A 21,768-nucleotide genomic window follows, 5' to 3' on the forward strand; every position below is an offset into this window, starting at 1 on the left:
CCTCAACTGAAAGTATACAAAAGTAGAGCCTTGAATCAAGGCGAGGTATCTTCAACAGAGGGAAAATAGTAACGAATTACTAGGCTTGCACGTGTGACGTACAACATCTAGTCCAGCGTGGTCAACCACCTCATTCCAGGTAAAACTGCAATAGCGGGGTCGGGAGATTGGTTCTAAAAGGATTAGCAAAATTCACATAGGGCATGTGATAGACCAATAATATACCAATGCCCATGTAAACCTATATACTTACAACCTATCAAAGTTCAACAACAGCCATAAACTGAAATTCATATGTGAAGCATATGACACAAGATACTAATAATAGGTTTTAAAATATGTATATCACCAACATTACACACTTGCATATGTTTGATGTGGATACTACTGGAGCATATATATATATATATATATCTCGATCGATCGATCGATGGAGAGAGAGAGAGAGAGAGAGAGAGAGAATCCAATACGAAAAGTCATTTGGTGCGAAACATGTGAAACACTATCTCAGCCATATGATAATGATCAATGACTATCTCAAGCGTCCGATCAATCGGCTATCTCAATTGTCCGATCAATGGGTGATCAAACGATTGAGATAACTGTTTAACACCAAATGATTTTTCGTATTGGATCAGACGTGTATTATTTATGAAATGGTTATAATACAAAAGATACAAAAATTAAATATCAACCATTCAATCTTTATCGATGGCGAAAGAGAAAGGTCACTCCTATTCCCCATTCCCTGCTCTTATCCTCTCTTCCAAAAATATGTAAAGCGCTTACCTTAAATATGTTTTAGTTGTTGGATTTTTTTGTAAGTTAAAAGTTTTTGTTCCTTTTTTGTTGTTGTAAATGGTATCAAAGCCTTTTATATAAAGAGAAAAATACTTATGGTTGTTTAACATTTGAGTTTCTCAGTAGTATTAGAATACCATTTCTAATGTATTAGAAATACTACAGAGGTAGATGTTTTTTTAAAGGATTTTACTAAAGCCAAGATGCCAATGTCATCCTCTCCCCCTTTAATTATTCTTGATTAAGTGTTTTAGAATACCAATTTTATAATTAATTAAATTAATTAAATAAACTATGTTGCATTGTAGTTATAGCTAATTGTTATTGTTTAATATTTTAATAAATAATAAAAATTATTATAATATATTAATTATATTAGTTATATATTATGAGGTAAGATTTAAAATTTTACTTAATTAATTGAATTATATAAAAATTATTGTTTACTTGATTATATTATATTTTAATTTTAATTTCTTAATAGTTTAATAAATTAATTATTATGGTAAATTACATAGACTACTTATACATTAATTATTTAAATATATAATACTTACAATAATTATCAATTATAAAATTTAATTAATTAGCTAAATTAGCTATTCCACTAAGATTATATATATTAACTATTATAATTAATGATAGATTACTTAACCAATTAATCATTCAAATTGACTAATTCTTTCATTCTCATTAGCTAAATTTTAATTAATTAATGGTTAACATATAAAAATTAATCCCCCTCGGCCCGGCTCGGCCCGGCTACCAGAGAGCATAGCTCAGTTCACAAATAGCCCCTTCTAATGAATTTTCCCTCTTTTTCCTCGTGACTTTCTTTGTCTAATTCTTCTGTGAAAATCCATGCCACCGCCAGGCAACCGACTTTGCCACCGCGGATATCTATCAACTGTAGGAAACACTTTCTTGTTCTTTACTTCTCTGGGATTTACAGGATGAGATCGGCGAGAGCAACTGGAAAACCCTCGTCGCTAAAATTCGTGGTCATTGCGTCCTGCATTGGCCTCCTGGCAGCAGCCCTCATTGCGGATTACCTTTGGGTGTCTTCTTCTGCTTCTTATTTATCCATCAGATCAAATTGGTCGGCAGAGAAATCCGTTGAACAAGTTATAACGAAGAATGAAAAGGTGAGTCAGATCTAATGACGAAAATGTTAGGGTTTTGGGTTTCGAAATCGTTGTTCTATGATTTCGGTGTTTCGCCGAAATCCGCTTTTGAAATTGGTAAAATGTAAGGAAGTGATGTTTCTATCATAATGCTCAAACTTACATTCTGACAATTCGTTCTTTAATGGGACGTGTTGGTTGCAGACTTTCTTGACTTAGGTTTTTGAAATGCTCTAGTGTTGTAAGTATCTTAAATTGTGAGGCTCTTTCCTATACCAGATATGGACGCTAAATTCTTAGCAGCTACTTTACTCTTCTCGTTAACTTTCAATAACGAAAAAGTCATATTAATAACCTCTAAAAGAATTTTGAACCGTTGAACACTACACTACACTAGAAATAAACACGGATGTCAAGGAATATGAGTTAATCAGTTATTTAGCATGGCATTGAGATCAGAACTGTGTAATGGTGAATATTGCTATATTGAGTTACATTTGCGGGGCTGAACTCACAGCAGAAGTTGTGAATTGCTAGGTGCCTACTGAACTGACTAACAGTTAGTGTTCAGTGTACTAAAATTTTGAAATTAAGCAATCCAGTCACCGAAATGTGTTACAGTTGTCACCATGCCATATCTTAGATAGTTTGGTAAGAAAAGTTAAAAAGTATTGAAGTTAAAAAATAATTGTCAGCTTGATGGATGTAAGTGCTGTTTACTGCTTCGAGGACCATGTCTGCATTGGTTCTCTTGATTATTGGACTAGACCACCTAAGTACTTGGAAAGTACACCGTTTAAGTTGACTAGTGTTGCAGTTAATCCAGAAAAACACGTAATTGTTCTAGAACACCAAATATTTATCTAAGTTTAGCTTTTGCTGTTTGCTAATGACTTTGTGTCCAGAAATATTTTCTCCTTGTCTTTATCACTATCTTCCTATATTTATCTATTTATCTATCTATCTATCTATGTATTTTTTTTCTGTTCAAGCTACTCTGAAGCTTCTGTATGATTCACATACATGCTTCCTCAGTATGAACTAACTGCTGTTAATGTTTCTGGTTACAAAAGTTAAACTGTTTTGCCTTGCCCTTGGTGAATTATTTCTGTAGTCCATCACAGTTGCAGGCATATGGCGTCACTTTAAATTGTTATAGTAAATCAAATGTTCTGTATTTTGTAGATTGGAGATGCCAAAGATAAGAAAGTGCCTCCAAGTGGACCAAATGCTACTTTTGCTGATTTGCCAGCCCCACTATTGGAGTGGGAAGAGATGGCACCTGCGCCTGTACCCCGTCTTGATGGGGCAGCTATACAGATTAAAAATCTTTTGTTTGTGTTTGCTGGATATGGCACCATAGATTCTGTAAGAATCTTTTCCTCTTTGCAGAAATAGTTTTCACTTATATATACTGAGTCCATGAACTGCACCATTTTCATTTTTTTTTTAATATTCTTCACTAGCCACATCAAATAGTCACGTGATTTCTTTTTTAAGTTTGGTTTTTGTCAAATTTGATCTTTGTGATGGGTTCTGCTGGACTATATTGAGATGAACTCTCTATCTCTCTCTCTTTCTTTCTTTCTTTCAAGTCTTTTATGAAGAAAATAAAAAGCATAAAATGTTTGTTGTTTTATTTTTTAGCTGAAGTTCATTTCAAGTAGGTGATGTAAATTTAGTTGTTCTTGAGGTAGGAGAGCAGTTACATGTTGGTGTATTGGGCCTTTGGCTCGTTGGCCACATTGGGGGGTGGGGTGGGTGGGTTTTATTATGTGAACTCTCACAGGGGTATTGGGTTTATGGATGTGTAATCAACATTCAAAAAAGAAGAGCAGTTTCATTTTGGAAGACCAGTTCATGCCTGTCCAAATTGATTTTTTCTTGTCAATTTCACACTTGATATTCAGATTTCAGTGTAGGTTTCTTGGAACTAATATTTGATTAGACATTATAAAGACATTGCTTTCAGCTATTCATCTCATGCAAATAAAATCAACTATGGAAGCAAGTCAGTATAAACTGAATTCCTTAAAATCTGTTTACCAAATAGTAAAAATAACTCAACTGACTTTGTTACAATTTAGAAAAACCTTATTAATATTATTTTATAATAAAAATACCATATTTCAAAATTTCTCATCTCCAATAAATAATCATTGTAAATATTTAAATATTTAAACAACCTTTGTGAATAAATTAAAAAAAGGATTGTATATTGTAAAAAGCAAAGATTAAAGAAGACAGAGAGATAGGAGAGGAAATTATGAAAGAGAGCAATTTGGGAGGCTCTTGCTTGGGAGTCATGCACAACCTCCAAGGCTTTATGACTTAAGTAAAAGTTGTGTAGAAGGACAAGAATGCCCTTTATACACTTACATGCCTATAACTCAACATATACAACTCCAAATTACCTGAAAATACAGCTATGGACACTTCAACACATACTAATCATGTGTCATCATTAGGCATTATAGACAAGGTAAAATTACCAAATTACCCCCATGCCATCTTTCAACACTCCCCCTCAAGCTGGTGCGTAGATGTCCTTTCGCTCTAGCTTGTTACAGAAAATTCCAACTTTACGTTTGGCCAAGGCCTTTGTAAATACATCACCAATTTGATCACTAGTTCAAACATATGGGGTAACCACTTCTTTTTCATCCATGCATCTCGAATGAAGTGATAGTCTACCTTTCTATGCTTTGTTCTCTCATGAAATATTGGTTTCCTTATATTGAATATTGCAGCCTGATTATCATTGTACATGGTCATTAGTCCATCACTCTGTAAATTAAAATCCCGGACCATTGACCTGATATCAACTCGCTAACGGTATGAGCCATAACTCGATATTTGGCTTCAACACTGGACCGGGCCACCACATTTTGTTTCTTACTTTTCTAGCTTATCAAATTTCCTCCCTGGAACACATCGTAGCCAGTAGCTTGATTTTCTATAAAGTTTTGACCTAGCATAATTAGCATCTGAGTAGGCTTCTATCTTTAGGTGATCATGACGTTTAAAAAATAATCCTTTTCCAGGAGCCCCTTTCAAGTATTGTACTGTTGTCTATGCAGCCTCAACGTGTACCTTTTGTGGGTAGTCCATGAGTTGATTAACCTCATTAAAAGCAAATGATATATCTGGATGGGTAACAGTGGCATATACCAACTTCCCAACTAGTCTTTGGTAAACAATTTTATCCTTGTGTTCATTACTATGTTTATCATGAAGGTTATGACCTACCTCCATAGGAGTCTCCACTAGTTTGGCCCTTGACAAGTCATACTCCTTTAACATGTCTGAGACATTTTCTCTGTGTCAACACAAGTCCTGGCTTTTTTTGGCCACCTTAATTCCAATAAGGTATTTCAGAGAAACCTTTAGCTTGGAAATGTTTTGATAGGAGTATCTTCACTTTTTCAATGCCTTTTATGTCACTTTTTGAGAGAATAATGTCATCCATATTTACCAGTAGTACAACAATACCTAATTGTCTCTTTATAACAAATAAATAGTGATCAAAGTGGCTCTGAGAGAACCCATAAGACATAACAACTTGGCTAAACTTCTCTAACCAAGACCCAAATTTAAGTCCATATAGCTCCTTCTTCAGTCTATACCCCTTACTAGTCTCCCCTTAAGCAACATACCCAAAACTTGTTCCATATAGACTTCTTCAAGATCCTCATACAAGGAGACATTTTTATATCCAATAGAAGTAGAGGACAATTGTGATTTATTGCAACAAATATCAAGATATGAACCAAAGTCAGTCGGGCTACTGGCAAAAATGTTTCAAAGACATCAATCCCGTATGCTTGAGTGTAGCCTTTAGCTACCAGTCTAGTCTTATACTGTTAAATGGACCCAGTTGCTCTATACTTGACAGTATAAATCCTACGACACCTAACCAAAGTGGCGCTAAGAGGCAGATCACATAGTACCCATGTATCCCTATCATGTAAAGCTTTTATTTGAGCATCCATATCTTGCTTATACTAAGGAGATGAAAGAGCATCCTGCATAGAAGGAGCAGTACAGGAAGACAAGGCAAGGACAAGCTGGTTGTACCAGTGAGACAATGAATCAAGGGAGACATAGTTAGACAAGGGATAGCTAAGTGGACTAGCGTGTACCTTTTCGAAGAGCAATAGGAAGATGCAAGTCACTTACCTCAAAACTAGTAAGCTAGGATTATGGATCTGGTAAGAGAGAGGGAATTATAGCTTATTTTCGAATATCATGTCTTCTGTGAGACACTTGTAATGGTTTCTCTGTAGAAAGAGATGATGAGGTAATAGGAGCATCATCCACAGGAGCTGGTACAACTACAACTATTGGATTAAGTAAAAGAGTATTTCTTACAAGACAATTCATCAAGTTCAGATTAAAGCTTGCAGCTAGTTAGTCCTGTCTGTAGTTATCTCTACCTTTCAATTTCTTGACTCTTATTGTTCCTGTCTGCTGCTATTTGGTTTGTTGGACAAGTTTCATGTTCCTGTTAGAGTGGCTTCTTGTTAATCTCAATAAAGTTCAGTTGAAATTTTCTTTCTGTTGAACATTTTTTTCTATTATGCTGTAGGTGCATTCTCATGTTGATATTTACAATTTTTCGAACAATACATGGGGTGGTAGGTTTGATATGCCGAAAGAAATGGCACATTCACATTTAGGAATGGTTACAGATGGAAGATACATTTACATAGTCACAGGACAGTATGGCCCACAATGTAGAGGCCCCACATCTCGCAGCTTTGTGTTGGACACAGAGACAAAGCAATGGAGTGATTTGCTATCACTACCTGTCCCCAGGTATACTATATTATTAAATTGTACTCTACAGTCTCACTAGCTTTTCTGGTTTTGTGAGAACATGACTGTCAGTGTGTAAATCTCGGAGGCTAAGTCATTGAATGGAATTATAAGTACTCAGATTGCACATGGTATTGTCAGATATGCACCTGCTACACAGCTTTGGAGAGGCAGATTACATGTTATGGGTGGGAGCAAGGAGGATCGCCATGAACTTGGATTAGACCATTGGAGTATTGCAGTGAAGGATGGTCACGTGTTGGAGAAAGAGTGGCAATCTGAAATTCCCATTCCACGTGGTGGACCTCACAGGTTTGTGACTAGTTCTCTATAAATCGTTGTACTTGTCCGAAACCTTTTTTACAGCCTCCCTTTGGCATTAGACTGAACCTTATTTTCTGTTACTATATGGAAGATGTTTGCTGCTATGTAAAGGTAGAACATTTTATACAGCACATCAGGAAAAAAAAATCAATTAGCCCAAAACATACCTTGCATTCAATTATTAAGTGCGCGATAATTTAATGGTTGCTCTTTGAATATCACAAAGAAACTTTGCTATTTTGAAATTTCAATAATGTTTAACCACAAATAAAAAACCACAAATATACTATTGATTAACTTGCCTCTTCTATAGAAACAAATTTAAACTTATCTGCTGGTAAAGGATAAAAGATTATCTCAGTGGGTCCAAAAGATCAGAAGGATGAACTGCATTATTTTCTAAACAACGATAAGGTATGTACATGTCCTCTCAAAGGGTCTGTCTAGCCTTAATGTTAGTTACATTGACAAATATGCTCTTGTTGCTTTATGTACTTTTCCTCATAGTTGATAATACTGTGCATTTTTACAGGGCCTGTGTCGTTTTTAATGACCGGCTTTATGCAATTGGTGGCCAAGAGGGTGATTTTATGGCAAAACCTGGATCACCTATTTTCAAATGTGTTAGGAGGAAAGAGGTATATATAGCTTCATTTCTTCTGCATAAGTGATCTATCATTCAAATTTTTTCTTAAAAGCAACTTATCTGTTCAGAGTTTTTAGTATCATATATCAATTGTGTCATGCTTATAAATCTCTTGTAAGACTGACTACATAATTTTCTGTCCATTCTACTTTATCCTTTGAAAACTTCATTGTAAACTGGTGTTTTTCATTGCCATTTCTTTTGTGGTTGATATATTTTGGTCTTCTTCTATTTTATATCAGTGCATCAACTGGCACCAATATGACCTTGTCACAGGTCCATCTGGAATGCTCTCTCTCTCTCTCTTTCTCTCTCTGTCTCTCTCTCAGAGCTGCTGCATGTTTTTTTCCTTTTTGAATGTCATTTTCAATGTAATAGTTTATCTACTTTATTCTTCTTATAAACTTGTCGTTCTTTGGGTTTTGTTTTTCATGCGTTGTTGCAGCTAGTGTATAATAATGTATACATGCTGGATGATGAGATGAAGTGGAAGGAATTGCCTCCAATGCCCAAACCTGATTCCCATATTGAGTTTGCATGGAAAATTGTGAACAATTCCCTTATCATAGCTGGTGGCACAACAGAAAAGCATCCAGTGACCAAGAAGATGATTTTGGTGGGGGAACTCTTTAGATTTCGTTTTGATACACTGGTATGATTTTCCTCTCACCACTTTGTGCATTTCAGTGAACCAGCAAAAATTTCTTCTAGTTACCCCTGTTTTTTCTCCTATTTGGAGCAAGATTTTATCAGTGGTATGATGAGTTGTTTGTTATATTAATCCAGGAATGGTCTGTAATAGGAAAGATGCCTTTTCGAGTAAAGACCACATTGGTTGGGTTCTGGGATGGATATCTGTATTTTACATCAGGGCAGCGAGACAAGGGCCCTGCAGATCCCTCACCCAAGAAAGTCATAGGTAGTACTTGGAGAACAAAGTTGAGATTATAATCTGCACTTGTCCTTCTGCCGTAGCTTATTGATTTCTTCATTTTTTTAACTGTTCATATTTGTAACATATGTACTGCCATCTGCTCCAAATTCATCTTTATTCACATATGCTCTTGCCTCACCTCACCCTAGCATTGGTGAATTTTTATAATGTAAGGACATCATACCATATCTGTTCCCATCTCTTATGTTGTACTTTAGAAATTAATACGGAAAGGATGATAGAGGAAGTTCTTTTGTCAATTTCGTTTCTGATAAACAGTGATTTGTGTAATGACGACCAGATGTCTGATCCTGGTTTTATGGGCAACGATCTTGAAGAACCTCGCCCAATAGGCTGCTGAACAGATTTACGGCTATTGTTGCCATACTCCCTGAGGTAGCTACGATGAGTCTTTGTTGACTGGAAATGTCCTCGGAGCTTGTGTTGATCTACGTGAACTGTGGTGTGAACTGATAGTTTGATTCCTGATAGGCGGGCAATAACTTCGTCTAAGAATACAAGAAGGAAACTGAAGAAGAGAAAAGGAGAAAGGAAGAAGAGAAAAGAATGGAAATAAAAAGATGAATGAGAGAAGCAAGAAAAAAAAAGGGAAAAAAAGGCGGAAGACTGAGAGGAAAAAGAGAAGAAAAAGAGAAAGGAGGAAGAAGAAAGGAAGAAAGAAGATAAGAAAAAAAGGAGAAAGACCAAGAGGGAGGAGGGAGAAGAAAGGAGAAAAAGAAGAAGAGCAAAAACGGATGAAGGGAAGAAACCAAGAGGGAGAAAGGAAAGGAAAAGAGGAAGAAAGAAAAAATGTGAAGCAGAAAAATAAGGAAGAAAACTGAGAGAAAAAAAACGAAGGAGAAGAAGTAGATAAAAAAAACTTCCAGACTTATCCTTCTCCTCGAAGAACAAAGTCTCGAAGGTGGGCATCTATAGACATAGAAAATTGATAACCAAACTTTTCAACCTCTATTGGTGGTCGAGATCAACAAACTCCATTCATGATGCAGATCAAAGCATCTCAACCACCAGTTTGACCGATGGTTCAATTCGGACCTCCTAACAGTGAAAGGAAATCATCAAGATTGGGTTTTTAATTAAAATTGTTGAATTTAGGTAGATAGTCAGCATAAGAGAGAGAGAATCAAAGTAAATCGATCATTATGTTGGGTAGGGTCCAGATTTGATGCTCAAGTGGTGGTCCACATTCCGTTCGACGTGGGCTGTAAAGGTAAAACCCGTTAAAAAGGGAAGATCAAATCGATTTCCGCGTTTCCAGAAGAGGCATTAAAGTGGCGGGCCCTACTCCTCAACTACCACGTGTCCATCCTTCCCATTATGCTCAAGACACGTCACATGGAGTTCTTTCTTGGGCTTACGGTTTGTCCCATTTTTTTTCAACTTAAATGCCGTTTTCCTGAACCGGATGATCCGGTTACACTCCCGAGTTCTATCGGCAAAACCACCGGATAAGAGGATTGAATGAAAAAGAGAAAAATCAGATAACGGTTGAGCTGGAATGCGTGTTACATCTTTTGGACATTTCGACAAGGAAACGGCCAGATGTCAGTAACTTTGACTGGCACGTATCTCTTCAAAATCCAGACTGTTTACTAACATCTCGTCTGTATCTGCCTGCGAAGGTTACTTTACTTTGGTAACTACGTACCTCCCATCGTGTCCGTGACGCGTGCGACACACCGAAAAGTGCTCAACCACAACGGTCGGCGTAGAGGGGTAATTTCGGTATGAAAAATCCTAAATCAACCGCGTCGCTGTCACCGGCTCATCCGGTTCCGTGCCGCGTCTTCTTTTCCGCCTCGCCTTCTATAACAGCCGCTGTTTTCGGCGAAAGGCCTTCCAGAAGGGAAGTCCGCACCGGAGAAGACAGCCGAAGAAAATGGACGCGAAGATCTTCTTGTGAGAGCAACGATCGGCAAGGACTACCCCCTGCCTACGAGTTATGGATTTTTTTCCTTGTTCGCTCTTTTACCTCCTCTATTCCTGGATCAACCTCCCCCGAATCCTTATCGGTGGTAATCACACCTCTGCTCGATTCTGTTCCCGCTAGGCTTTACCTCTTTTCTGTTCCCTCCGCGCGAATTGATTCTTTCCGCTTGCAATTAGGACTTCTGTGTCAGAATTTCGTATTTTCGATTTGAGGTTTGGGAAGAGAGAAGGTTCGGGAATTCCATTATCTTCTTCTTTTTCTTTTGCGACATCATGGAGCCAGGTCCTCCTAAGCACAGCTTTCTTAGAAATCTTCTTGTTCGGGTGCTCTTGTTCGGCGTTTTCGTTGTGGTTTGTCGCTTTGCCTACGTCGTGACCATCCGGGGCGAGGCCTGCGACGCCGGTGACTTCTGCTTCTTTCGGGCGCCAGAACGTCTTAACATTCTCAACAGTGCTATAGACTCGACCATGGCCTTCGTTCGAGCCGCCGACGGATCGGCCGTCACGCTGGACCCGGCCCTCCGGGACCTGTGGACAAGCCGTGAGTGGCGGAAGACGGTGGATTACTACGCCTCCATTTTCCAGGACCTCATAGGCATGGGGTTTCTTTCTCCGGCATCGAAAGCTCTCTGCATCGAGACGCCAACGGGGCAAGATGTGCTGGCTTTGAGGGAAGTGGGAGTCTCGGACGCGGTTGGGATTTACAAGAAGAGCTCTCAGCCACTGGTGATCAAAGGTAACTCTTCTCATCACCCATTTTACGACGAGACCTTTGATTTCATCTTTGCTGGTGGTGGAATCGTGGATCGGACGGCGCAGATGGAAACATTCGCGGCCGAGATTGGTCGGACATTGAAACCCGAAGGGTTTGCAGTCATTCAGACGGCCTCGACAAAAGACATGTACAGTCTGAATTCTTTTGTCAATATGTTTAATTGTTGTAGATTGATTCGATCCTTCGAGATCGACGGCCCTGATTCGTCCTTGCCGTCTATCCGTGAATTAGTGCTTAGAAAAGAAAGTGGGTATACTATTGTTGGGCGGTCGGAAGAAGGCTCCGGCGGCGATGCAGTGAATAAATGCGCAGTTCCGGCGCACAAGCGTCAACTGCTCCAGGGCGCAGAGCCTCTGATTACGGAGGAACCATTGAAGCCATGGATAACGCTTAAGAGGAATATAAAGAATATAAAGTATCTTCCATCACTTGCAGATATCAGCTTTAGGAGAAGATACGTTTATGTGGATGTTGGGGCTCGGAGCTACGGCTCGAGCATCGGAAGCTGGTTCAGAAAGCAATACCCGAAACAGAATCGGACCTTTGATATATACGCCATCGAAGCTGATAAAGCCTTCCATGAAGAGTACAAGAAGAAGAAGGGCGTCAATCTCCTGCCTTATGCGGCATGGTTGCGGAACGAAACACTTTACTTCGAGATCAATCAGGACCCTGGTCAGAGTCACGAAGAGAATGTTGGGGGGAGAGGAATGGGTCGAATTAAGCCTGATGGTGCCAAGAATTCATCGGCGGCGGAGGTTAATAAGATCCAAGGATTGGACTTTGCGAGTTGGTTGAGGAATACGGTTTCCGAGAAAGATTTTGTGGTGATGAAGATGGATATTGAAGGGACGGAGTTTGATTTGATTCCAAGATTAGTACAAAGTGGAGCAATCTGTCTGATAGATGAGCTTTTCCTGGAGTGTCACTACAATAGGTGGCAGAAATGCTGCCCTGGTGAGAGGAGTCCAAAGTATGACAAGACTTACGATCAATGTCTGGAGCTTTTTTCATCTCTGAGAAGGACTGGAGTTCTTGTTCATCAATGGTGGTGATTGGAATTAATGTGCTTGTGTTTTGGATCTCCATCAAGAAATTGAGAATACTTTTGAATCAAATACTCTTGAGAATTTGATTTTATGCATGATTTTTATGTGATTCTTCTAATATTTAGACTACAATAGTTTAAAGATTATTTTAATTATTTTAATTTTTTTTAGTGTAATTAAAATTTGCCTACCTATGCTAAACGAGAGAGAAAGAGAGAAAGAGGATGATATTATTCTAATGGGTAGTGACTCTAATAGTATCTTTCAAGTAAAAAATAGGATATATAATGAGTTCAAGACAAGATTTTTGGTAGTGAGGTTCTTCTATCCAAACATGGTATTGTATTATCCTAGAGAAAATATATTATTGACTTGCTTGAAGAAATGAGAATGATGGGATGTCATCCTACTGACACCCCCATGGAGACAAATACAAAATTATGCGTTGGCTCGGGAAAAGAAGTTGATGTTGGCAAGTTTATCTATCTCACTATGACTAGACCAGATATTTATTTTGTTGTTAGTATGGTCTGTTAATATATACATAAACCTTCTTAGTGGCGGACATTTGAAAAGATTCACAAGTACTTAAAAAAGGCACCTGGACAAAGGCTCTTATATAAGTATCATGGCCATTTCAATATTGAAAGCTTTGCCGATGCAAATTGGGTTGGATCATTAGATGATAGAAAACAGGATATTGTACTCTAGTTGGAGGCAACCTTGTTACACGGAGGAGTGAAAAACAAAATATGATTGAGAAGTCTAGTGCAAAAGCAAATTATAGAGCCATGACACATACGATAAGAAAACTTCTATAGATTAAATCTCTTCTAGTTAAAGTAGGATTCTACAAAGAATGCCCTATGGAACTCTATTGTGATAATTAAGCAGCAATCCATATTGCCTCCAACCTAGTGTTTCATGAGAGAACTAAGTATATCAAGGTGAACTGTCACTTTGTGATAAAAAAACTATAAGCAAGAATAATAAGTCTCAAACATGTATCAACTCATGGATAACTTGCTGATATATCACAAAGTTAGTCAATTCTAGAATTCTCTCCACTGCATGTACCAAACTGGGAGTATATGATGTTTTCTCACCACCAGCTTGAGGGGGGAGCGTTGAAAGACAAAAACAATCTTAAGGTGAAGGACATACTTGTAATTTATATACCTTTTTCATTTATAAATAAAGGTTAAGGGAGAAGGTACAACCATTATTCTCCCCTCTTCTTTACATTTCTCTCTATCTCTCTCTCTCTCTCATCCTTTCTTACCTCTCTCTTTATTCACCTCACTTCACTTCTTTTCCTCGTCTCATAGTTGTTGATCTCAATATTATGGAATTATGAAATCAACAAATTTTTTTATTGAAATCTTTTTTAATTTGCTTAATTCCCACAGTATCACTACCTGTTATGACAATATCATCTACATAAACTGACATATGAATTGTGTTTTGTGCACAAGGAATGTTTACTGCACATTAGTAAATTTATCAAACCAAGCATGAGGTGATTACACTAGCCCATAAATTGTTTTAATAAGTCTACATAGTTTTTTCTCACTCAACTACATAACTAGGTGGGTTAAACCATGATGCCCCCTCAAATTTTCACCATTTAGAAAATGAGTTTTAATATCTAGTTAAAATATAAACCACTTAGAATTTGCAGCAAGAGATATAATAATTTGTATCGAATTTAGCTTAGCCATTAGAAAAAAAATCATAATCAATACCACAGGATTGGGCACAACCTTTTACGACTAACTGAGCTTTGTATTTGGAAATAGTTCCATCAAGATTGTATTTTAATGTCAAAATCCATTGACAAACCACTGATTTTTTTTTATTTTTTTTTTAGCATGAGGAAGAGATTATAACTCCCAAGTATGATTGTTTGTAAATGGTTTGCATCTCTTTATTCATGGCAGCTTTCCACCTCGGATATTTGGAGATCTCTTTGAGTAACGGAAAGATTATAAACAAAAGAAACACAACTATACTCAACGAGAGTGTTCCCAGAAATTCTTTTTGGAGGCTTTATGAGTTTAAAATCAATTTAAATACACTTTATTAGTAATTTGAGTAGTTATTATCATCAAAACTATCTTCATATAGAGCCAGGCAATAGGTTTCTCTGTCAAAATGCAGCAGTTCACACAATTTAGTGTTTTATTGGTTCATTCAAAGATGAAGAAACTCACTCTTTCTGTTTGATTGATCTCCTCCAATGTTGAGTCCTGTCAAGCACATTTAACTGGTTAAATCATATATGATTTCTACTCTTGTTTCCTTGGAAACTTGCAGCAAAATTCGTTTGTTCATGACATTTTGATGGATACATAATATCACATGCCAATAGTTTGTCTTGCAGACTCTAGAGCTTTTGTTCATAAGATAGTAGTACACTGGCAGCTAAATATTTCAGTTCTATACTAATTATTTCCATAAAACTGAGATGGGACTTTGCAAAAAGAGGTTGAAGACCAAATTGGAGAAAACTCCATATACCAAGGCTGCAGACTCCATTAAACCCCATATTCTGACAAAGAAGTGCAGCTCCCTTTGTAAATTTGATTTCAGAAATTCAAGAGACTTGCTTTTTCCGAGATTGACATGCTTAGAATTTGGAAACCCAATTATGCAAGCAAAGAGATAATTATAATCCAAACAGATTAGTGCGATGATAATAAGATAAATTTACCACAAAGAAGACAACTTGAAGTCAATCTATTTCTTGTCCATTCCTTCCATCAGCTTCTTCTTGACAGTCTGAAGTGCACGTTCCATATTATTCAGCTGCATTATAAGTTCACCTTTCAATTTGATGTATTTTTTCTTTCTCCAATATGTGATAACATGGATTTTCAATACAAATTCCACAGAAGTTGTTAGAAAGGCTATTTCTATATAGGTAGAAGAATAAACATACCTCTTCTATAGCAAACCTATTGTGCTTGAATAATCCCAAGTACAAATCAAAACTATGCTGGCACATTGTTTCTCTCTGCAACAGTAAGATTGGTTAACCACATTAATCTTGTTTTATTTCTTTTACAATTTGATGGAAAAGAAAGACCTAGTTTTTAACATGAAGTTGAGGAATTGGAGTCTTTATTTTAAGAACTATGCAGTAGCTGACTGATTATAAAAGTATACAGAATGTATTGTAACTTTTTAATCATTCAATGGTTTATTTCTTGAAGTAAAAAATAATATACTATTAGAGTGTTAAGTACTACATTAATCCTCCTAATTAAAAGAACTATCTTAAAATACTTTTAAGTTAAAGATGTAAAATCATATCAACTTTAAGGTAAGGTGAGTCTCTTGCAGCACTTGACTCTAACTTGCCCTTGAAATTTAACCTCCTTACTGCATTGAATGAGGTAATAGCCCTTTAACCTTCCCTATTGACTTCCCTACTACCACACCAGAGAAGCTTCGTAGGGTGATAGCCACAAAAGAAAGAAACTGGCTGTACTTTTGTCATCTTGAGAAAACACATCCATAGAGGAAAATTTCCATGGTAGATTACTAACATTCATTTATGTGGGGAATGGGGAGGGCTTACTTGACTAAAAAATGTTGAAATATTACTGTCAGTTTTGGAAAAAAATACACAAGTTTTAAGGATATTGAGAAAATAATCCTTTCTGTTTTTGGTCTGTTAGTATTCATGCTCCTATATTTCCTTTTTAATTTACTGAACTTATAGTTATTTCTCAAACAATGTCTTTTTTCTAATTTTCAGTTTTTATTATCTGATATGAGAGTTGAAAACAAACAAATGGCAGGGAGCAAATGAAGTTGAGTCACGATTACCAATTGGAGAAGCATTTGAAAGCCTTTTGTGTCCATTGGTGTGGGCTCTATCTCCATTTCAGACAACATCCTACAAAACACCATCACCAATTGTTGAATTATTGAATCATCATTTCCTTCATTTTCTACCACGTATGGAATCAAGAGGATGAAAATACTCCAACTTACCTTCCAATGGTGTGAGTCACAAATTGAGTTTTCGCAGCCAGCTTGTCATGTTCTTGGCAAGTCATTTCCACCATCCTGCAACCCTACCATACATCCTTTCAGCACATCAAAAACCTTCAAAGGAAGTCCCTCTCCTCATCTTCTTTAGTGCAAGTGGCGGCCTTGCTTCTAAGAATCTCATTAATCTCTCCAACCTTTCTTAGACTTTTAAATTTCTCTCATTTACCTCTCTTTCGAATATGCCCAGAAAAGTGGAACAGAGATTCTGGTCTCGAACCCGAACTCTTTCGAACACCATAGGCAGCCCTTTCCATCCGTTTTTTCCACTCTCCGGCCCGAACATTGGATGCGTGCATACCAAATCACAGTCATCGGGCAGTAGCTTCATCAACGAAACCAGCAAAAGATGACATGTTTCATAAAATCAATAAAAAGAGACCATTTATCAGGCACTAAGGGGAAAAAAGAGGGAGAGAAAGCTAGAAAAGCAATAAGAATGAAAGGAAGCAGAAATACATTCAAGAGAAGGTCCCTTGGATACTCTTTCACAGATAGCACATCAACGAAGAGCGCCCTTCTTGTCAGAAGATTGAACGGGTTGGACTGCACGACTTGCAATGAAGAAATAATGGACGTACAAAGAAGAACCACATCGTTCTCCGCTTCACAGAATTGGGTCATTTCCCTGTAGAAATGAGCACAATAAGAACGTCTCTTTTAATGATTGATTGTGAGGACCGACGTAAGGTCATACCTGAAGAATTTGATACCCATTTGGTTGCAGAGGTCGGAGTAATCGGACCGGGAGGTCGCAGTGAGAGAGTGGCCTTGTCTGATCATTGTCTTCGCCAAGAATTGAGCAAAGGGGCCAAAACCCACGATGCCGATCTTCAGTGTCTCATGGTGGTGACAGGAATCCTTGTTGGAGGAAGACATCAGATAGAAACTGAAAGTGAGGGTCGTGTCCGCCTTCACCGGGACAATTTGCCTTTCTTCAGACCTGGATGCAGGAAAGAGGCGAGGGGCGGCCCTGTATATGTTGTTGACTCCAGATTCCAGTACAATTAGGGTATCATTGTTCCAAACAATCCACTCAAGGTAAGCAAAAACAGAAAAAGCCAACTTCACATCTGAGCAAGTAAATGATAAATTTTAGATTTTCCAAACATTAACAAATATGAATACCTATCCTGAGAGAAGTTTCGAAATAAGCCAAGGATGAGAAAAGAGAAGGTGCAGTTAAGCCATGTTGCAGTACATGAAACTTCATAAAGTAATTCCCTGTAGCCATAATTGCAAGTTAAAAACTTGATTTACTCAACAAATAATTGAGAGAAAGCTATTAGGAGAAAACTTGAGGAGGAAGGGTTATGGACTTTATTATCTTAATCCTTCCCCCGAAGCTCTATTTATATATTTATGAAAATACTGTATTACAATAATACCCCTGAACTTAGGGCTTAGAGTTTTAACCCTAGAACTTTAACTTAATTATATCAATGTCATTTTTATAAGATGACCCTTTATTTACTATCCTACCATATCATATGTGGGCCTATGGGCCTTCTCCTTGTTCTATGGGCCTTGAGTTCGTCTTCTATATCTCTTGGTTAAATGGGTCTTCCTTGTCTTATGGACTTGGGTCCATCTTCTAATACACTTGGATATGTGGGTTGTCCATAGTCATGTGGGCTTAGGCCCTATCTTTCAACACTCTCACTTAAGCTGATGGTGAGATAATAGTATGAACTCCCAACTTACTGCAAATGATGTATAATTTTTTTTTTTTATAAAATAACACATCTTCCAATATGCTTTTATCTTCCGACATTCCCCCTCACGTTAGTGCTCTCAGTCATATGGCTCTGCTGGTACAATATCAATGAGAGTAAATCACTCCTAATCGCTAAGACATTGTTCCATATTCCAGTCTTAATTCATGTTGGATGTAGGGCACACTCTGTCTTCTGTAAGTAGTGTGTCTATCGACATTGTGCTCTGAAGTGTCCACCTCCACCACCGTGCCCCTCCACAAGACAACGACTCTCAAGTGGTAGAGTAATATATGATATTAATGGGGGAAAGTAACATAAATATAATAATAAATTCATCCGTCATGGATTTTCAACCACAAATATTTTTGATATTTTTACGGGGATGAAGTTCCTTTGTCAAGGACTTCCAACCACAAATATTTTTTATATTTTTTACCGGGATAAAGTTCCTCCGTCATGGACTCTCAACCATAAATAATTTTGATATTTTTTTACAGGGATAAAGTTCCTCCATCATGGACTCCCAACCTCAAATAATTTTGATATTTTTTATGGGGATAATAAATAATGGTATGAGGTTATCTCTTCTTCAATAATAATATCTCATCAAAAGAGACACTATAACAACAACTGAAATGGGTTTGGGGCTATTTAACACGACCCAAAATAATCTTTGTAAAATTGACCCATGAAATAATCCAATACACATATATGTACCAAATAATATGCCGACTAAGGAATAATCTGTCAATTCTTCAAAAATAATAATCCAACCAGAGAAAAAAATTTACCGAGTCGCTGTGGGTCAAATATGTAGATCAATATATCCAAGTCGCGAAAAAAATATGTATAAGCTTTGGTCCAAGCATGTATATTGAGATAGATAATAAGTGGCTCGAGTCAGGTTGACTCGGTCTGGCTGGGGCAGAAACAGTAAGTCTCGGGTCAGCTGGGAACTCGGTCTAGTCCGAGTTGGGCGGGAACGGGCGCGGGTTGCGCTGAACCGGCGCTGATTAAATTTTACTAGGAAAATTTAATCTAGCTATAGTGTCTTCGTTTTCCGGAGCGCTGGTTTTCTGATTTATCGTCCAGAAAAGGAAACCCCACTGGCTTGTGCAATCAGCCTGCATTTTGGCAAGATGTCATCGTCTTCTGCATCCAAAAAATGAAAACGTCTCTTCCCTGTGAGTAGAGACAATCAATTGGAATGGCTATAAGCGAAAAGCCAACGGATCAATCGGCTGAAATTTCCAAAAAATCTTTTCGAAGATAGCCAGCATGTGAACTTTCTGACAGCTACAGTGAGTCCTTCTCGGCGCCGAAGGACTTTCGGCGGAAACAGTTCAGAGACGCATGTTCTCGTGTTGATTATCGGTCATCTTTTGCTCGGAGTCGTTGTTGGTTTCGCTAACCAGTTAGTCCCGCTCTATATGTCAGAGATGGCTCCAGCAAATATGCGTGGTATGTTGAACATTGTCTTCCAGCTCATGATCACTCTCGGCATTCATGTGGCCAACATCATCAACTACTTCATGGCCAAGATCTCTGGTGGTTGGGGGATGGTGTATCGGTCTCGGCGGTGTCGCAGTGCCCCTCTGCGCCAGTATAATCGTCTATAGCCCGCTCAATACGTTGGCTCGAACTAAGGGACCTTAGAAGGTATCTGCCCATTACTTTCCTCGTGGGTTGGCCTTCCGAGCAGAGGCTCCTCCATGGCCGAGTTGCAGCCGAGTTGAGCTGAGTCAAGAGACCCATGTTCAGAACTTTGACTTGTACTATCAAACACTTTTCAGCAACCTCACCATAGGACCAAAATTTTAAAACTGAATTCCAACAAATATTAAAAAAGAGAATAAACCTCAAAAACCATAACTCTGATACCATGTTGATTTTTAGGACTCCATGAATTTAGCTATGGAGAAAAGGGGAGAAAAACCCATTGGGAGAAAACTGGAGGAAGAAGGGTCATGGACTTTAATATCCTAACCCTCCCCCTTAAGCTCTATTTATAGATTTATAAAACTACTGTATTATAATAATATCCCTGAACTTAAGTTTAGAGTTGAGGATTTTAACCCTAGAACTTTAACTTATTTACATCAATGTCATCTCTATGAGATGACCCTTTATTTACCATCCTGCCATCTTGTATGTGGGCCTATGGGCCTTCTCCTTGATCTGTGGGCCATAAGTCCGTCTTCTATATCTCTTGGTTAAATGGGTCTTCCTTGATCTTATGGGTTTGGGCCCAACTTCTATACACTTGGATATGTGAGTCTTCTTTGGTCATGTGGGTTTGGGCCCTATCTTCCAATAATTAACAAATATGAATACCCACGGCTGACTGAGATAGACGTTGATCGGATTGCTGAGGTAGCCATTTCGCATGTTTCACCCCAAATGATTTTTCATATTGGATCATCCATCTATGAATACCTATCCTAAAATTAGCTTGTAAACTAAGAGAAGTTTTAAAATATTAATGTGTTCCAAAATTTTTTGCCTCTTATGCTCCATAAGCTAATTGTATAGATTATGTAGAGTATGTTCCTTGGAAGCCTAAAAATGGAAGAAAAGCCTCTTAAAATTGTAAATCAAGTCAACAACGCATGCCCATTTGTCAATTTTAATATGAGAAGAGTGAATCCACCCCGGCAAATACTAAATACATGTGAACTACCAAACTTATCACTCAATAGATGATAAATACTTGTCTAATTTGGCAATGTTGAAATGTTTTTTCAACTGTAGTATTTTGGTTTTGGTGTCACTAATGGGATTTGAACTCGTGCCCTTTCGGACTAGTATTTGAAAGTGGCACCTTACATCGACTAACCCATCTTCATGTTGATTATTGAGTATTTTATTTTAAATAGATAATTAAAGCAATATCTATTGAAATGCTTATCTGTAAAATCATTAGCACAAATAGTCTACAAAATTAATTTAAAAATTATACTGAAAACAAGAGGAAAATTTTGGCCTATATTTTACGTGCCTAAGAACCTAAGCCTTCTCAAATTATTTTCATTAATTCCTAGCATAAAAATATTGGCTTTAGAGGAACTACGACATTCTTATGTACAATAGTCAAGTATTTGGCTATGGAGGAGAGTGCACAATGCTACTATGCGTACAACCCTCACAACTAAACTCCTATAGTTAGCCCCTCCAACAGTACATCTAGTATTGATGTGAAAACATGTTTCGTTTACATGTATGTATTGACTTATGGTTCAGTAATGCTCTTCTAAGTGGCTGGTTGCTTAGACTTTTATGATCTAGTGGCGAACAAAATGATTACTATTCAAAACTCTTAAGGAGGTTCTTGAACCACCAATCCATCTCGATTAGAACAACTTTTTTTTTTTTTTTTTTTTGGCATATTGAAGGGGAATTTCATTTAAGAGATGCAAGAGAAACTATATATTTACAATGCAACTTGTTGGATTTAGGATCCATGATAAGGTCCTAGAGTAGAGGATAAGGAGGGGAGGAAAAAGAAGAGGAGAAGAAAGGAGAGGAAACAAGAAGAAAAGAGATAAAGAGAGAGACAACTAGAGAGAGATG

The 21,768-nt window shown here is 37.6% G+C and overlaps 3 protein-coding genes across 3 annotated transcripts; 2 read left to right on the plus strand and 1 right to left on the minus strand.

The window, feature by feature from the left end:
* Positions 1-1,637: 1,637 nt before the first annotated feature.
* On the plus strand, positions 1,638-8,907 carry LOC137934114 (kelch repeat-containing protein At3g27220-like). Its single transcript, XM_068778352.1, has 7 exons — positions 1,638-1,946; positions 3,111-3,293; positions 6,514-6,743; positions 6,885-7,055; positions 7,600-7,705; positions 8,159-8,365; positions 8,500-8,907. The coding sequence occupies exons 1-7, from the start codon at positions 1,755-1,757 to the stop codon at positions 8,662-8,664; spliced, it is 1,254 nt and encodes a 417-aa protein (XP_068634453.1). The 5' UTR covers positions 1,638-1,754; the 3' UTR covers positions 8,665-8,907.
* Positions 8,908-10,417: 1,510 nt separating this feature from the next.
* LOC137934105 (uncharacterized) lies at positions 10,418-12,512 on the plus strand. Its single transcript, XM_068778340.1, has one exon. It carries the CDS (start codon positions 10,871-10,873, stop codon positions 12,425-12,427), a length of 1,557 nt encoding a protein of 518 aa, XP_068634441.1. The 5' UTR covers positions 10,418-10,870; the 3' UTR covers positions 12,428-12,512.
* Positions 12,513-14,445: 1,933 nt separating this feature from the next.
* LOC137941240 (arogenate dehydrogenase 2, chloroplastic-like) lies at positions 14,446-17,493 on the minus strand. The gene is made up of 8 exons (XM_068786566.1): positions 17,178-17,493; positions 16,940-17,108; positions 16,650-16,805; positions 16,424-16,506; positions 16,256-16,325; positions 15,363-15,437; positions 15,135-15,229; positions 14,446-14,670 (listed from the first exon to the last, which is right to left on the minus strand). The coding sequence occupies exons 1-7, from the start codon at positions 17,357-17,359 to the stop codon at positions 15,161-15,163; spliced, it is 804 nt and encodes a 267-aa protein (XP_068642667.1). The 5' UTR covers positions 17,360-17,493; the 3' UTR covers positions 14,446-14,670; positions 15,135-15,160.
* Between the last annotated feature and the right edge of the window lie 4,275 nt (positions 17,494-21,768).

This window comes from Aristolochia californica, unplaced genomic scaffold (assembly GCF_029961685.1).
Source record: "Aristolochia californica isolate CCGP_79_NKW_82.1479 unplaced genomic scaffold, dmAriCali1.0.hap1 SCAF_10, whole genome shotgun sequence".
NCBI classification, from domain to species: Eukaryota; Viridiplantae; Streptophyta; class Magnoliopsida; order Piperales; family Aristolochiaceae; genus Aristolochia; species Aristolochia californica.

Excerpts from the sequence above, each read along its gene's own strand:
- LOC137934114 (XM_068778352.1), top strand. The coding sequence starts at position 1,755 with ATGAGATCGGCGAGAGCAACTGGAAAACCCTCGTCGCTAAAATTCGTG. Across the intron at positions 7,056-7,599 it reads CCACGTGGTGGACCTCACAG|GGCCTGTGTCGTTTTTAATG; the intron begins GTTTGTGACTAG and ends GCATTTTTACAG. Across the intron at positions 7,706-8,158 it reads AATGTGTTAGGAGGAAAGAG|CTAGTGTATAATAATGTATA; the intron begins GTATATATAGCT and ends GCGTTGTTGCAG.
- LOC137934105 (XM_068778340.1), top strand. The coding sequence starts at position 10,871 with ATGGAGCCAGGTCCTCCTAAGCACAGCTTTCTTAGAAATCTTCTTGTT.
- LOC137941240 (XM_068786566.1), bottom strand. The coding sequence starts at position 17,359 with ATGTCTTCCTCCAACAAGGATTCCTGTCACCACCATGAGACACTGAAG. Across the intron at positions 15,438-16,255 it reads TTCAAATGCTTCTCCAATTG|AGAGAAACAATGTGCCAGCA; the intron begins GTAATCGTGACT and ends TTACTGTTGCAG. Across the intron at positions 15,230-15,362 it reads ATAGGTTTGCTATAGAAGAG|CTGAATAATATGGAACGTGC; the intron begins GTATGTTTATTC and ends CTTATAATGCAG.